Raw genomic sequence first — 15,545 nt, forward strand, 5'->3', positions numbered from 1 at the left:
CTCCTTTATTTCTAAATGCACAAAGCCTGGAACTAGAAATTATTTAATTTGGGACAAATTTGATCCCAGACCTTAAAACACAAATGCATTGTCACAAACAGAATGTAGTTTTAAATTTAGCAAAACATCACAATAGTCTACTTATTAAAAAAACAACACTTGGTAATTTTACAGGCAGTGTCCTGCACACACTGAAAATATATTGAATGCTTCATTTATTCAGAAAGATAAAGCTGCTAAACCATGATTTTCAGGAATTGCAGAATCTGAATCCTCAAAAGCTTCTTTCCATTAGCATCCTGCAATGTCCATTTGGCTACCGGCTGCCTTGTAGGCTAAACTACTTTGAAATGTCAGCATTGGTAATCACCAGAGTCAGAGACCTGACCGTAAAAAACAACTGATACTATCACGAAGTGCTGAGAGAATACGGCACTTTTGAAAGTGCCATCTTTCTAATCAGACATTAAACTATGGTCATGCCTGCTTTCTCAGATGGCTGAAGAGTTTAATATTTATATGCACTATGAAATGCTGGATAATGTTTATTCATACTTTCATTTCTTTACTAATGACAAAGCTAATAATCACAATGGAAGCACAAATGGATTTTGCACTGTTTTATTCATTAAAGCAAACACATTTTAAATAAATATTGTCAAGGAAATAATGACAATTTACCTTGCCACATGCATCAGAGGTTCCATTACATTGTACCCTGATTTGGCACTGCATTCGTAGAATACTGCATTGTACTCCTAATTTTAAAAAAATGCATTATTTATTTTTTAATATGTGATACACAATTGCACTGATGTGCACTTACAAGACAGTTCAATTGTCTCCTTACAAATACATTAATACTTCTAAATAGCTGTTTTTGTGCTGAACGTCCTGTGTAATTAATGTGACAGATTAGATATATCAGAGTACATTTGGTTCCAACTGACTATGGAAATGTTTACGCTTTTAAGTGGCCCAGGGATATATTTTCAAGCCAATAATTTCTACAATGAGACTTATTTAGACTGTGCTTTCACCAAGTCACATTACATTAGAACATCATTTAAGACAGCTCAAATAGAACACTGAGCAGTACCTCCACAGGCAATTAGGGATAATGAATATGTATGGCCTTATTAACATCAGCATAACAGAAAACAAATATAACAAAATCAGCACTAACCACAGTAAAACTAAGAATACACCTTGTCAATTTCAAATATAGATTCCTGGTAGCTCTCTTCACCAGATCAGCACTTTTGTCACTGACATTTCATAGATTTTACAGAACAGGTCATCTAGTCTCTGCCTGCAAATATGCTTCATATAAAACCTTTCCCATTCTACTTACTTCATCAGCACTATCGACTTAATCTGTCCCTTTCTCCCTGATATAATTCTCTAGCTTACCCAAAAATGCATTAATGCTATTTCCCACAACCATTCCACGTAATGCCCAAGTTTCACATTCTAACCAATCTGCCAGCAAATGTGTTTCTCCTGAATTCATAATGAAATTCATCAATAGTTTTCTAGATGTTGACTTGATTTAAAACAAAACATAAATAGTCACGAAAACAGCTTGTACAGGTTTAAAAGATAGTGCTTCATTTTTTAGTGATCTTCACATTGAATACAGAGTAGATAGTCCAAAGCTTAGTCACAGACTTGATGTTCAAGTTAATGAACGTACCTCTGCTAACCTTTCACCTTCCATTTTGGATACCTGTCGTGGTTCACAGTCTAGAGCATCTATCTTGTTGCCAAGTAGACAAATAGCTGCTCTCTCATCCACTCCTTCCTGTTGAATGAAAACAGTAATAAGAAACTCCCTTGATTTGAGAAGGAAATAATAAATTTTATTATTTTCATTTCCACTTCTAAAACCGTGATTTGGTATTATCTAGCCAGACCACATGAATAGGAGAGTTAAAAGGATAGCTGGAGAGACAACTGCGAGTGGGTATTATCACTAGACTGTTAATCCAGAAACTCAGCTAATGTTCTGGGGAGCCAGTTTCAAATCCTGTCATGGCAGATGGTGCAATTTTAATTCAATAAAGGACCTGCAGTTGAGGGTCTACTAATGAACTCATCTAGTTCGCAATGTCCTTCACAGAAGAAAATCAGCCATCCTTAACTGGTCTGGCCTATTCGTGCCTCCAGACCCACTCTTTAACTGCTCTCTGGGCAATTAGGAATGGGCAGTAAGTGCCAGCCTGGCCAGTGACTGCAACATCCTGAGTGAATTTTTTTTTTAAATTGCAAATGGGACATAAGGCAAGTGTTTTCATCTGTTACGGCATACAATACAAGAGCAAGGAGGTAATGTTTGAATTGTACTGAGCATTGGTTAGGCCACAGCTGGAGTACTATGTGCTGTTCTGGTCATTCTCATTACAGGAGGGATGTGATAGCACTAATGGGGGTACAGAAGAGGTTCACCAGAAGATGTTGCCTAGGATGAAGAAATTGAGCTATAAAGGAGAGACTGGACAGGCTTTGATTGTTTTCTTTAGAGCAGACTGAGGTGGGACATGATTGAGGTGTACAGGATTATAAGAGGTATGCCAGGCTGAATAGAGAGCAGCTATTCCCCTTGGTTGAGGGGTTAATCATGAGAGGGTGCAGTTTTAAGGAAGGGACAGGAGATTCAAGGGATTTGGGAAAAGCGGGCGATTGGTAGCTGGGATGCCCTGCCTGGGAAGGTTGTGGAGGCCAGAAAGCTTACAATCTCTGCTTTGGAAGAGCACTTCAACTATCATAACCTTCAAGTATATGGGACAAGTGCAGGAAATTGGGATTGGCGCTTCTTTAATGGTAGTTACGTCTGTGCAGACTCAATGGGCTATAGGGCCTTTTCTGTGCTGTTCCTGATACTCACTCATGCAGGATAAAGGTACGGGCTAATTAGGGTAGCAAGCCTGCATTCTTCATTCCCGATGTGGTCGGTTCCATTGTGAGAATAGATAACTCTTAGTCCCGTGCAATTTTTGTGGAGTTCGAAAGGACTCGTCATTTATAATGCCTCACCATGTCAAGAATCAGTATGGCTGAGGGAAACTCCAGAAGAGGCAAGGTCAAAGGTTCTTACCCATGATTCCTGTGCCAAGCTACGTTAATCTCCATCAATACCCTTCATGAAGCCTATGCCAAGTGACGTCACCCATCTACTCCCCATGCCAAGCAATGCAACCCCCTAACCAAATGTCCATGGTCCCTCATGCACCCGCCATGCCATGCAATGGCTTCCAGCTAACCAAATCCCCACCCCACCCTAAAAGTCATGATCCCTCATAAACTCGACAGCAAAATATACCCCCAAGCAACTCCTATGACCTTTCACACCCTCCATGACAAACCATGTTCCTTTACTGACCACCCACAGTTCATTTGGTGAAGCTATGCTTTTCTGTGATAACATTGTATATTATTGTATCATTTTGAATATGGATTTTAAGTTAGCTCTAAATGGGGTTTTTAAAGTTTTAATTCTCTGAAGGTTTCTTTTTAAGGGGTCAGAAATTTTGAACAATGAGTTCAAAATAAAAAAACACGTGACTTAAGCTAAACGACTAGATAAACTACCTGAGGTGTTAATTGAGATAACAAGGTATAGAGCTGGATGAACACAGCCAGCCAAGCAGCAGAGGAGCAGGAAGGCTGACATTTCAGGCCTAGATCCAGGAAGGGTGTAGGCCCAAAATGTTAGCCTTCCTGCTTGGCCTGCTGTGTTCATCCAGTTCTGCGCCTTGTTATCTCAGATTCTCCAGCATCTGCAGATCCTACTATCTCTGAGGTGTTAATTGATTAAATGTTTACAAAGTTGACCTTTTATTAAACACAGAATGATAGACTAGGGCCACAATCAGGTTTCAGTTCAAAAGAAGTTTTACACCACCATAAAGGACCCCTTAAAGATCAGCAAGGCTACCTACGTGTTGAACCACAAGGGACGCGGGAGATAATAAACAAGTATTTTGCATCTGTAAAACCTGAAAGAACTGCGGATGTTATAAATCAGGAACCAAAACAGAAGTTGCTGGAAAAGCTCAGCGGGTTTGGCAGCATCTGTGAAGAAAAAGAAAATCAAAGTTAACTTTTTGGGTCCGGTGACCCTTCCTCCGAACTCCAGTTAACTCTGATTTTTTCTTCACAGATGCTACCAGACCTGCTGAGCTTTTCCAGCCACTTCTGTTTTTGTCCCTGTATTTTGCATCAATGTTTATTGTGGAAAAGGATAAGGAGAATAGGGAACATGGGAAAATAGATAGTGGCATCTTGAAAAGTGCCCATATTACAGAGGTGATGCTGGGTGGCTTAAAACGCATAAAGGTGGGTAAATCCCTAGGACCTGATTAGGACTACCCTATTACCCAGTGCAAAACTAGGGAAATGATTGCTGGACCCCTCGCTGAGATATTTGTATCATCAATAGCCACAGGTGAGATGCCGGAAGACTGGAGATTGGCTAACATGGTGCCACTATTTAAGAGAGGTGGTAAGGAAAAGCCAGGAAACTGTAAACTGGTGAGCCTGACATCAGTAGTGGGCAAGTTGTTGCAGGAAATCCTGCAGGACAGGGGTTTTAACATGTATTTGGAATAGCAAAGACTGATTAGGGATAGTCAACACGGCTTTGTGCTTGGGAAATCATGTCTGACTAACTTGATTAAGTTTCTTGAAGAAGTAACAAAGAGGCTTGATGAGGGCAGAGTAGTGGATGCAATCTATATGGACTTCACTAAGGCCTTCAACAAGGTTCCTCATGGTAGACTGGTTAGCAAGGTTAGATCACATGGAATGCTAACCACTTGGATACAGAACTAGCTCAAAGGTAGAAGACCTCAAAGGTAGTAGGTGGTGGTGGAGTGTTGCCTTTCAGACTGGAGGCCTGTTACCAGCGGTGTGCCACAAGAATCAGTGCTGGGTCCATTGTTTTTCATCATTTATATAAACAATTTGGATGTGAACATAGGAGGTATGGTTAATAAATTTACAGATGACAACCAAATTGCAGGTGTAACGGACAGCAAAGAGGTTATCTCGGAGTACAATGGGATCTTGATCAGATGGGCCAGTGGGCTGAGGAGTGGCAGATGGAGTTTAATTTAGATAAATGTGAAGTGCTTCATTTTGGAAAGGTAAATCAGGGCAGGACTTATACACTTAACAGTAAAGTCCTGGGGAGTGTTGCTGAACAAACAGACCTTGGAGTGCAGGTTCATAATTTCTTGAAAGTGGAGTTGCAGGTAGACGGGACAGTGAAGAAGGCATTTGGTATACTTGTCTTTGTTGGCCAATACACTGAGTACAGTAGTTGGGAGGTCATGTAGGGACTGTAGAGGACGTTGGTTTGGCCACCTTTAGAATACTACATTCAATTCTGGTCTCCATGCTATAGGAAGGATGTTGTGAAACTTGAAAGGGTTCAGAAAAGATTTACAAGGATGTTGCAGGGTTGGAGGGTTTGAGCTATAGGGAGAGGCTGAATAGGCTGGGGCTATTTTCCCTGAGGCTGAGAGGTGACCTTATAGAAATTTAGAAAATCATGAGGGGCATGGATAGGGTGAATATGCAAGGACTCTTCCCCAGATTGGGAAGTTCAAAACTGGAGGGCATAGGTTTAAAGGGAGAAGAGAAAGATTTAAAAGGGACATAAAAGGGCAACTTTTTCACTGAGAGGGTATTGCATGTATGGAAATAAGCTGCCAGAGGAAGTGGTGGAGGCTGATACAATTCCAATATTTAAAGGCATCTGGATGGATATATGAATAGGAAGGGTTTAGAGGGATATTGGCCAAATGCTGGCAAATGGGACCAGATTTATCTAGGATATCTGCATGGACCAGTTGCAGTGAAGGGTCTGTTTCCTTGCTGTACATCTCTATGATACTTATGAGTCCAGGTCTTCAGAGCTGAAAGAAGTATTCAACTAATTTAGAAGATTAGGTAGATAAAGCTGAAGTCAGAAATTTTGTCCAGTGGGTTCAAACATAATTTGCAAAAATAGTCTGATTTAAATGTAATGGCTAGATAAATTACCTGGAGTGTTAATTGATTAAATGTTTATATTGTTGTAACAGAGACAGATGAACCAGGAGCATGGAGTACAGTCTTTACCGGAAGCAAGTAATGAAGAAGAATATTCAAATTGCCTGTTGAAGTCAGTTGGCTTACAGTGACTATTTGTCAATAGTCTGTCCTCAGAACGGAGACAGCAAAAAACTTAAAGGAAAGGAAGTGGTGAGTCAAAGATGAGCTTCGGGAGAAGGGCGGAAATTGGGAGCAGATTTTCAAGTTCTAGATAAGAACAGGAAGCAACACTGTTATAGTCAACATCAGTGTATTCAATAATAATTAAAGCATGAAGTCTTTCACTCCCCCCATCTTTGCTGTCTCTGCAAATCTATGATGGGTTTTGGTTTACCAACTCCTAAAATTAAAAATTCAAATTCTTGATTTAAATATCTTTCTCCTCTCTAAAGCCTCTTCAGCATTAAGGAATTCCTTTAAAAACTTGTTCCTTTGGTTTCAGTCTGGTGTATTTCACCCGTTAGCAACTGTACTTTCTGCCAGTATAGTTCACCATTTGCAATTCCCTCCTTAAAGCCTTCCCTATCTCCATCTACTTCTTCAACACTAAGCCTGTCCTTAAAACAGATCTAACTTTTTGCACCATTCTAGATATCCTCCTCCTTGGTTGGACAGCATTTTTTTAAAAAAATTGCATTTTTACAAAGCACCTGAAAACATTTTATGTAAAAATGTTGTATAAGGTGATACAAGTGATGGCAATGGCTCAAGGCTTTTGGCCATTAATTTACCTACTTTGCCAATGAAAAAAGACTGAGGATTTTTAGCCTCTGATCATTGCCTCCTGAGAAGCCTGCCTCTTAACTTACAGCCAAGATTCCAAACTCACAAGGTGGATAATTATAGGTGTAAGCCCATCTCTAGCACTTTGTCTAGGAACGCACTGCCATACTAAATGTTCTGCACCAGACTGTCTTCAAATATAGTAGCGCAGAGGGAAAGCAAATGTCCCCTTTTCTTCCACCACACCCTGCCAAAAATAGGCGTAAAAATATAACACATCTGCAGTAAGGGCTTCTTGGTGTTAGAAGAACAATACCTGCACATTCAGAGTTTGTCTATTCTCTTACCTGAACACTGACCATCCAATTCCTGACAGCAGTGAACGAAGTCTCGGATGTAACATCATACACCACCAGCACACCATCAGCTTTGCGGAAATACTGCTTGGTTATGCTGCGAAACCTTGAAAGAACACATTACAATGTAACAAACTGAACCAGAATTTACTTTGCACTTCTCCATAAAAAGGTAGTGAAGACTTCACCGCCTTTGTCATCTAGATGACATTAATTGGACGAAAGTTAGACAAGTTCTTGTTAATCAACTGTAACTGGTTTCTCTAACAGCAAATACTTTAACACATCAGCTTTCAATTTAAGACACAGCCTTATTTTAGAAAGGCTCAGAAGACAGCGTAATTGGTTACATGATTTGAATAAGTTCAAACTGTATGCATTGCTCATTTACATTGTACAGTAAATGGGCTCTCAGGTTAGCCCTGCTGCCTCACAGCACCAAGGGACCCAGGTTCGATTCCACCCTTGGGCAACTGTGTGGACTTGTACATTCTCCATGGGTCTGTGTGGGTTTCTGCTGAGTGCTCCGGTTTCCTCCCACAGTCCCAAAACGTGCAGGTTAGGGTGGATTGGCCCTGCTAAATTATCCACACAGTGTTCAGGGATGTGCAAGCTAGGTAGATTAGCCATGGGAAATGCTGGGTTACAGGGAGAGGGTGGGGTGATGGCTCTGGGTCGGATGCACTTTGGAGGTTCAGTGTGGACTTGATGGGCTGAATGGCCTGTGTCCACACTGTAGGACTTCTATGATTCTGTGTAGAACTACATAAACAAAATTGAAGCTGTCTTTTCGCGCCGGCTCAGTCACATATATTGATCTATTTACAATGTTTTCATATGCACTTAACATTATCTCCAGTTTTCTTCCTACCCACATTCCCCAGGTTTTTATTCACATTCAAAAACACTTTTTTTTAAAGCAGTGATGCTTCTACATATTCAGTACATATTAATCAATCCCTTCACTGTCACAGAAAATAAATAAAAATCCTCGAATTCACTACCCAGTAGCTTTATGAGCTTCAGGAGTTCAACAAGGTCACTCACCACTACTTTCTCAAAAGTGATTAGGAATGGAGAAGGGATTTATTAAAAATCCCTGCCTATATGCAGTTGATGCAGATTTTTTCTTATGCTGTGCTACATGGATATCTGCTGAGTTTCAACATAGCCACCTACCCTGATAATGAACAATCCACAAAACAGTTTCAAATTTCAATTAAAATAACAAAAGCAAATACATCAAAGGAGAAGAGTGCCAGGAATTGCCTGGCACATCTTCCCCTCTAGCATGGTAACTTTGATAAGAGGTTTGATACATTCCCCACAGATGTACATAATCTAAGTTTAAGGCAGAATGGAAGAAGACCCAAAGCAATTCATCAGAGAAAACTTAACCACCACGACTTGCCTGAATATTTACATAATTCACAACACTGCAATGGAGCAGTCCCAAGACTGCAATCAAACACCAGATGCTGCAAATCAGAAACAAAAACAGAAATTGCTGGAAAAGCTCAGAACGTCTGGCAGCGTCTGTGCAGAGAAATCAGACTTAGTGTTTTGGGTAGAGTGACCCTTCCTCAGAACTGGATACAAAACCACTTTGCCTTTAAATCTAAGATAATAAAATGTGAGGCTGGATGAACACAGCAGGCAAAGCAGCATCTCAGGAGCACAAAAGCTGACGTTTCGGGCCTAGACCCTTCATCAGAGAGGGGGATGGGGGGAGGGAACTGGAATAAATAGGGAGAGAGGGGGAGGCGGACCGAAGATGGAGAGTAAAGAAGATAGGTGGAGAGAGTGTAGGTGGGGAGGTAGGGAGGGGATAGGTCAGTCCAGGGAAGACGGACAGGTCAAGGAGGTGGGATGAGGTTAGTAGGTAGCGGGGGGTGCGGCTTGGGGTGGGAGGAAGGGATGGGTGAGAGGAAGAACCGGTTAGGGAGGCAGAGACAGGTTGGACTGGTTTTGGGATGCAGTGGGTGGGGGGGAAGAGCTGGGCTGGTTGTGTGGTGCAGTGGGGGGAGGGGACGAACTGGGCTGGTTGAGGGATGCAGTAGGGGAAGGGGAGATTTTGAAACTGGTGAAGTCCACATTGATACCATATGGCTGCAGGGTTCCCAGGCGGAATATGAGTTGCTGTTCCTGCAACCTTCGGGTGGCATCATTGTGGCACTGCAGGAGGCCCATGATGGACATGTCATCAAGAGAATGGGAGGGGGAGTGGAAATGGTTTGCGACTGGGAGGTGCAGTTGTTTTTTGCGAACTGAGCGGAGGTGTTCTGCAAAGCGGTCCCCAAGCCTCCGCTTGGTTTCCCCAATGTAGAGGAAGCCGCACCGGGTACAGTGGATGCAGTATACCACATTGGTAGATGTGCAGGTGAACCTCTGCTTGATGTGGAATGTCATTTTGGGGCCTGGGATGGGGGTGAGGGAGGAGGTGTGGGGACAAGTGTAGCATTTCCTGCGGTTGCAGGGGAAGGTGCCGGGTGTGGTGGGGTTGGAGGGCAGTGTGGAGCGAACAAGGGAGTCACGGAGAGAGTGGTCTCTCCGGAAAGCAGACAGGGGAGGGGATGGAAAAATGTCTTGGGTAGTGGGGTCGGATTGTAAATGGCGGAAGTGTCGGAGGATAATGCGTTGTATCCGGAGGTTGGTAGGGTGGTGTGTGAGAACGAGGGGGATCCTCTTGGGGCGGTTGTGGCGGGGGCGGGGTGTGAGGGATGTGTCGCGGGCCTCCTGCAGTGCCACAATGATGCCACCCGAAGGTTGCAGGAACAGCAACTCATATTCCGCCTGGGAACCCTGCAGCCATATGGTATCAATGTGGACTTCACCAGTTTCAAAATCTCCCCTTCCCCTACTGCATCCCTCAACCAGCCCAGTTCGTCCCCTCCCCCCACTGCACCACACAACCAGCCCAGCTCTTCCCCCCCACCCACTGCATCCCAAAACCAGTCCAACCTGTCTCTGCCTCCCTAACCGGTTCTTCCTCTCACCCATCCCTTCCTCCCACCCCAAGCCGCACCCCCCGCTACCTACTAACCTCATCCCACCTCCTTGACCTGTCCGTCTTCCCCGGACTGACCTATCCCCTCCCTACCTCCCCACCTACACTCTCTCCACCTATCTTCTTTACTCTCCATCTTCGGTCCGCCTCCCCCTCTCTCCCTATTTATTCCAGTTCCCTCCCCCCATCCCCCTCTCTGATGAAGGGTCTAGGCCCGAAACGTCAGCTTTTGTGCTCCTGAGATGCTGCTTTGCCTGCTGTGTTCATCCAGCCTCACATTTTATTATCTTGGAATCTCCAGCATCTGCAGTTCCCATTATCTCTTGCCTTTAAATCTTCCAGGTTTATTCCGAGACCTACATGCACCTTTTCCCCTAAATTTTCTCTGCAACAGAAAAGTTAGCCAGAAATGAAGAGGTATGGGTCAATTACCTTTCTTGTCCTGCAGTGTCCCACAGCTGCAGTGCCACACAGATTTTGTCTACAAGCAAGCTCTTCACTTGAAAGTCGATGCCTGATGGTAGAAAGAAAGTAAACACTGATAAACATTGCCAAAAAGAGAGGCATGCTGTTGAAGCTTTTCATCTGGATAGGATTACAAGAATACTAAACCTTCAGGAGGTGGGGGATTAACAACATTTTATCATTCTTGAGGAGAGGGGACTGTTTGAACTCTGACTGTTGGATGAGTTGTCATGAAGAATCGACTAGAGAATACAGAAAATAAAACACTGTAAAGCATGACTCAAAAAAAAAAATCAGCTTCTAGCATAGTGATAGACGCTGGAGTCAGAGATAACACAGTGTGGAGCTGGAGGAACAAAGCAGGCCAGGCAGCATCAGAGGAGCAGGAAAGTTGACATTTTGGGATGGGACGCTTCCTCAGCATTTCGAAACATCAACTTTCCTGCTCCTCTGATGCTCCCTGGCCCGCTTTGTTCATCCAGCCCCACACTTCGTTATCTCAGCTTCTAAACACAGTTGGTTAGAGAAAAATGATACTGTCCAGATATTTCAATCCATCCAAACTTAATTCCTCAGCCAGACAGAAAGAGCCCAATGATGCACAATGGTGGAGGCCCTACCGGTTGAAACTCTGCTACTTTTAGTTCACTGGTTAAAGCAACCATGCCATATGTATTAGTTTGCTAATTTACTGGAACTATTTATTAAAATGAAACACCCAAGTAAGAAGCGTGCATATATACGGCACATTTCCCATCTCTCCATGGATCCAAAGTATTGCCATTCATGGAATCACTTTAAATTACAAGTGTATTTGGCAATTTATACACATGCCAAGATAGGAAACAGCAATAAGAAAGATTGCAAGGTAATTAGCCTTGGAGGTGTGGATTAACAGATAAATTCAGACAAAGACATCAAGAGAAATTACAATTCCTTTTAAAAACAAATCTTGAAATCTTTTTTAAATAAAGTGTGAGTGGGCAGATATGGTTTGGTCCTATGTACTACACTGAGGATGGATTATCAGGAGCTGCTGAGGTGTGAACTAGGACAAAAAAGGGCCCTGAAGATGCTTGGCTTCCCATTCCAGACACCAGTCTCAAATATTTTTGGCAAGATAGGTTTTTTATTCTGGCACAAGCTGACCACCTCCATGACGAGCATCCAATTAGTCTCACCAAAAGCCCTGTTAGAGTTTGTAAGGGGAGGTGGGAGGCTGATGGGGATTATCCACTTGGCTCAGTTTCTACAAACAATGTAGAAACAAGAACAGTTTAGCACAGAAACAGGCCCATCAGCCCACCATGTCTGCACCAAGGTGCCATTCTAAACTAATCCTGTCTGCATGCATATGGTCCATATCCCTCTATACCCTGTCAGTTCATGCACCTACCTCAATGCCAACTGAATGTTGCTGTCTGATTCTGCCATCTCCCCTGGCAGCATTACCCAGGCATCTAATACCCTCTGCGTAAAAACTTGCCTCACATATCTCCTGTAGTGACTGGAATGAGGTCAGCGAGACAGACCTCATAGAGTATGAGTTCCCTGACTGTAGGTGTTAACTTGGTCCAATTAGGGAGTCCTGGCTGACAGATATAAACACAGGTTCAGCTCACTCGAGGAGCCAGAGTGAGTTTGATCAGTGTCATGTACCATACCCGTTTAAATGAAGTGTGACCTGGTGACATGATAACGGCCCTCATGGAGTTATTTATCTTGCTTAAAAACTTTCCCCATCTCACATTAAGCCTAGGCCCATTAGGATTTGACATTTGTGAGAGGGCGAATAGTCGCGCCCTGGAAAAAAAGACCCCGACTATCCACACATATCCGGTCACCCCCTCAGTCTCTGACATTCGAGCAATAACAATCCAAGTTTGTCTAACCTCTCCTTCTAGGTAATACACTGCAAGTGAGGCAACATCCTGGTAAACCTCTCTTGCTCTCTCCAAAGCCACAAGATCCCTGTAGGGTGGTGACCGGAACTGCATACAGGTACACCAACTACCCTGTTAATTTTACATTGTTCCCTGCTATTCCACTATCTCCCACTGGCTATTGAGAGGCCTATAGTATAACCCCATCAGAGTAATTGCACTTTTCTTACTCTTGACATCTGTACATATAGCTTGGCTGGATGAACCCTCCAAGATGTCCTCTCTCAGTACAACTTCAAACTTCTACTTAATCAGCAATGCAACATCCCCACCCCTTTTACACCCATCTCTTATCATGCCTGAAACATCTAAATCCCAGAATGTTGCACTGAGAGTCCTTCCCTTCTATAAGAACAGAATCCCGACAGTGTGGAAGCAGGCCATTTGGCCCAACAAGTCCACACCAACCCTCTGAAGAGCATCCTACCAAGACCCCCATTCTATCCCCGTAACCCTGCATTTCCTATGACTAATCCACCTAACCTGGACACAATGGGGCAATCTAGCATGACTAATCCACCCAACCTGGACACTATGAGGCAATCTAGCATGGCTAATCCACCTAACCTGCACATCTTTGGACTGTGGAAGGAAACCAGAGCACCCGGAAGAAACCCACAAAAATTCGGGAGAACGTGCAAACTCGACACAGACAGTGCCCCAAGGATGGAGTCAAACCTGGATCCCTGACACTGTGACACAACGGTGCGAACCACTGAGCCACCGGCCTGCCCCAACCAAGTTTCTGTAATGGCTACCACATCACAGTCCCGTGTACTAATCCAAGCCATACATTCATCTGTCTTGGCTGTTATACATCTCACACTTAAAACAATACATTTCAGAGAACTGAGGAGTGGGTGGGGAGGTTATTTGAAATTGGAGAAATCAGTGTTGAGTCCTCCAAGCTGTAGGGTGCCCAGGCAGAAGATAAGATGTGTTCTTCAAATTTGAGGACTGAGTCGCCGTGACACTGGAAGAGGCTGAGAATGGACTTTTTTGGAGGGGGAGGGGAAATTAGGGTCGTGTGGGGAGTTGGAACGGATGGTGACTGGGAGGTTACACTGGCCATTACAGGCCAGGTGAAGATGCTCAGTGAAATGGTCATCTAGTCTATGTTTGGTCTCACCGACGTAGAGGAGACCACATCGGGAGCACCGGATGTAACAGACAAAGTTGGAGGAGATGCAGGTGAAGCTATGTCTCACCTGGAAGGACTGTTTAGGGCCCTAGATGGAGGTGAGGGAGGTGGTGTGTGGGAAGGCGTTGCATTTTTTACGCAAATAGGGAAAGGTACCAGGTGAGTTGGAGTGCTTGGTGGGGAGTGTAATGCGAACTAAGGAATGGCGAAGGGAATGTTCCTTGCGGAAGGCAGAGCCAAAGAGCGACAGTTTCCCTTTAGTGTCCAGTTCAGGAGTTGAAAACAGTTCTAGCTCCTGTTTCCCACTCCCAAAGTGAAAATTCAGCCCGAGTGTCAAACTGGATTATGCACTTGAGTCAACAAGTTTCTCTAATGAGCTCCCAACCTTCGGAGTTGGAAAAGTGAACAGTTGCAGAGTCAATTGATAAAGTTGAAACATTGAGTCAAATCTCAGGATAATATCAACGTTTTTGTGTCTTCGGATGAGCCAAGAGAAATTCCCACGCTGTGAATTTACACGAAGCAAAACCTAAGCTCATGCAGCAATGAGTACACGCAAAGTGACAGGGTGCCAACTGGACCTTCCAGTTAGCCACTCAATCAGTAGCTAATTCAACCTTGGGCACTGAGTAGAAGCAAAGTAAGGAACTTGCCAACTTAAGGAAGAAGGTTTGTAATATTGGTTGGCAAGGGATCAGGGGGTAATCTATTTATCTCTCTCTCAAACTGATATTACTGTTGTTAATAGCCAATCTATTCCTCCATGGATTGTTTTATTCTGTAGGGGTTATACTTATCCAATCCACAACTAGTCCTCAAATGCACACATAGGTCAAAGAGCACAAGATCATCTCCCGTGATCCCAATGACCAGATCAGCGCATGCTTTACAATTTTATCATGTTTCTGTTTGCTATTCATAAGCTGCCACACACAATTATCCTTCCTGGACTACATCCAGTGTTGAGAAGCATTAGGATTACCCAGTATACTGTTCCAATATCAATCTCATTGAGTTAAGTTGGATTGACTAGGGTTACTGGCTCATGGTGGAACCCCAGGCTGCTATCCTGGACTTGTTCAGTCCTTCTGGAAGAGCACACAGAGGCAGGGATAAACATGCTAGCTATCCCAACTCTGGTTAGAAACGTTCATGGGGGCATCACCCCTGTCGATAATGGTGATGATACGTACAACAACAACCAGCATACAAATACTCAGCACATTCATTAAAGATGCCATTCTGCTCCTTATTTGGAATACCTCCAAAAATATCAAGAGGTGGATGGAATTTTTTGACATGCACCCTGAAGTATTTGCGAAGCATCATTTTGGTGCCAGGGTACCAATTCTGTTTATTTAGCTGAAAAGAATATCTCTCTGAAGAAAAATCCAACTCAAACATGGCATGTGTCAAATACCCTGGCACTGGACAAAGTCAAGAGAAACAATGACTTCCAGCCACATTGCACCTTCCCCAACCAAGAATGTTTCAGAGCCAATTAAGTTTTTGAATTAAGGTGTGATGTAGGAAACACGATAGGATCTCTCACAAGCAGGAATGGAATTGCAAAGTCCCATCTTCAAACGGAGGGAACCCTGCAGTATGTTAAATGTGGTTGTGTTAAATCTAGAAATTGCAAACAACTCCGACCAGAGTATCCCGAGGTACTGTGGACATTCAGCAGCAGCACAATTTTGGTAGACATTAGATTAGATTCCCTACAGTGTGGAAACAGGCCCTTCGGCCCAACAAGTCCACACCGCCCCTTCGAGCATCCCACCCAGACCCATCCCCACTATAACCCACAC

The 15,545-nt window shown here is 43.5% G+C and overlaps 1 protein-coding gene across 1 annotated transcript in view; it reads right to left on the reverse strand.

The window, feature by feature from the left end:
* The window catches only part of cracr2b (calcium release activated channel regulator 2B), a 154,106-nt gene that overhangs the window by 6,702 nt on the left and 131,859 nt on the right, over positions 1 to 15,545 (reverse strand). Inside the window, exons 15-18 of the mRNA XM_048546141.2 lie at positions 10,618 to 10,699; positions 7,170 to 7,284; positions 1,697 to 1,804; positions 682 to 758 (exon numbers count right to left, since the gene is read on the reverse strand). Coding sequence (XP_048402098.1) covers positions 682 to 758; positions 1,697 to 1,804; positions 7,170 to 7,284; positions 10,618 to 10,699 — 382 coding nt within the window. The remainder of the gene's footprint in view (positions 1 to 681; positions 759 to 1,696; positions 1,805 to 7,169; positions 7,285 to 10,617; positions 10,700 to 15,545) is intronic.

Source organism: Stegostoma tigrinum, chromosome 17 (genome assembly GCF_030684315.1).
Source record: "Stegostoma tigrinum isolate sSteTig4 chromosome 17, sSteTig4.hap1, whole genome shotgun sequence".
Classification (NCBI taxonomy): Eukaryota; Metazoa; Chordata; class Chondrichthyes; order Orectolobiformes; family Stegostomatidae; genus Stegostoma; species Stegostoma tigrinum.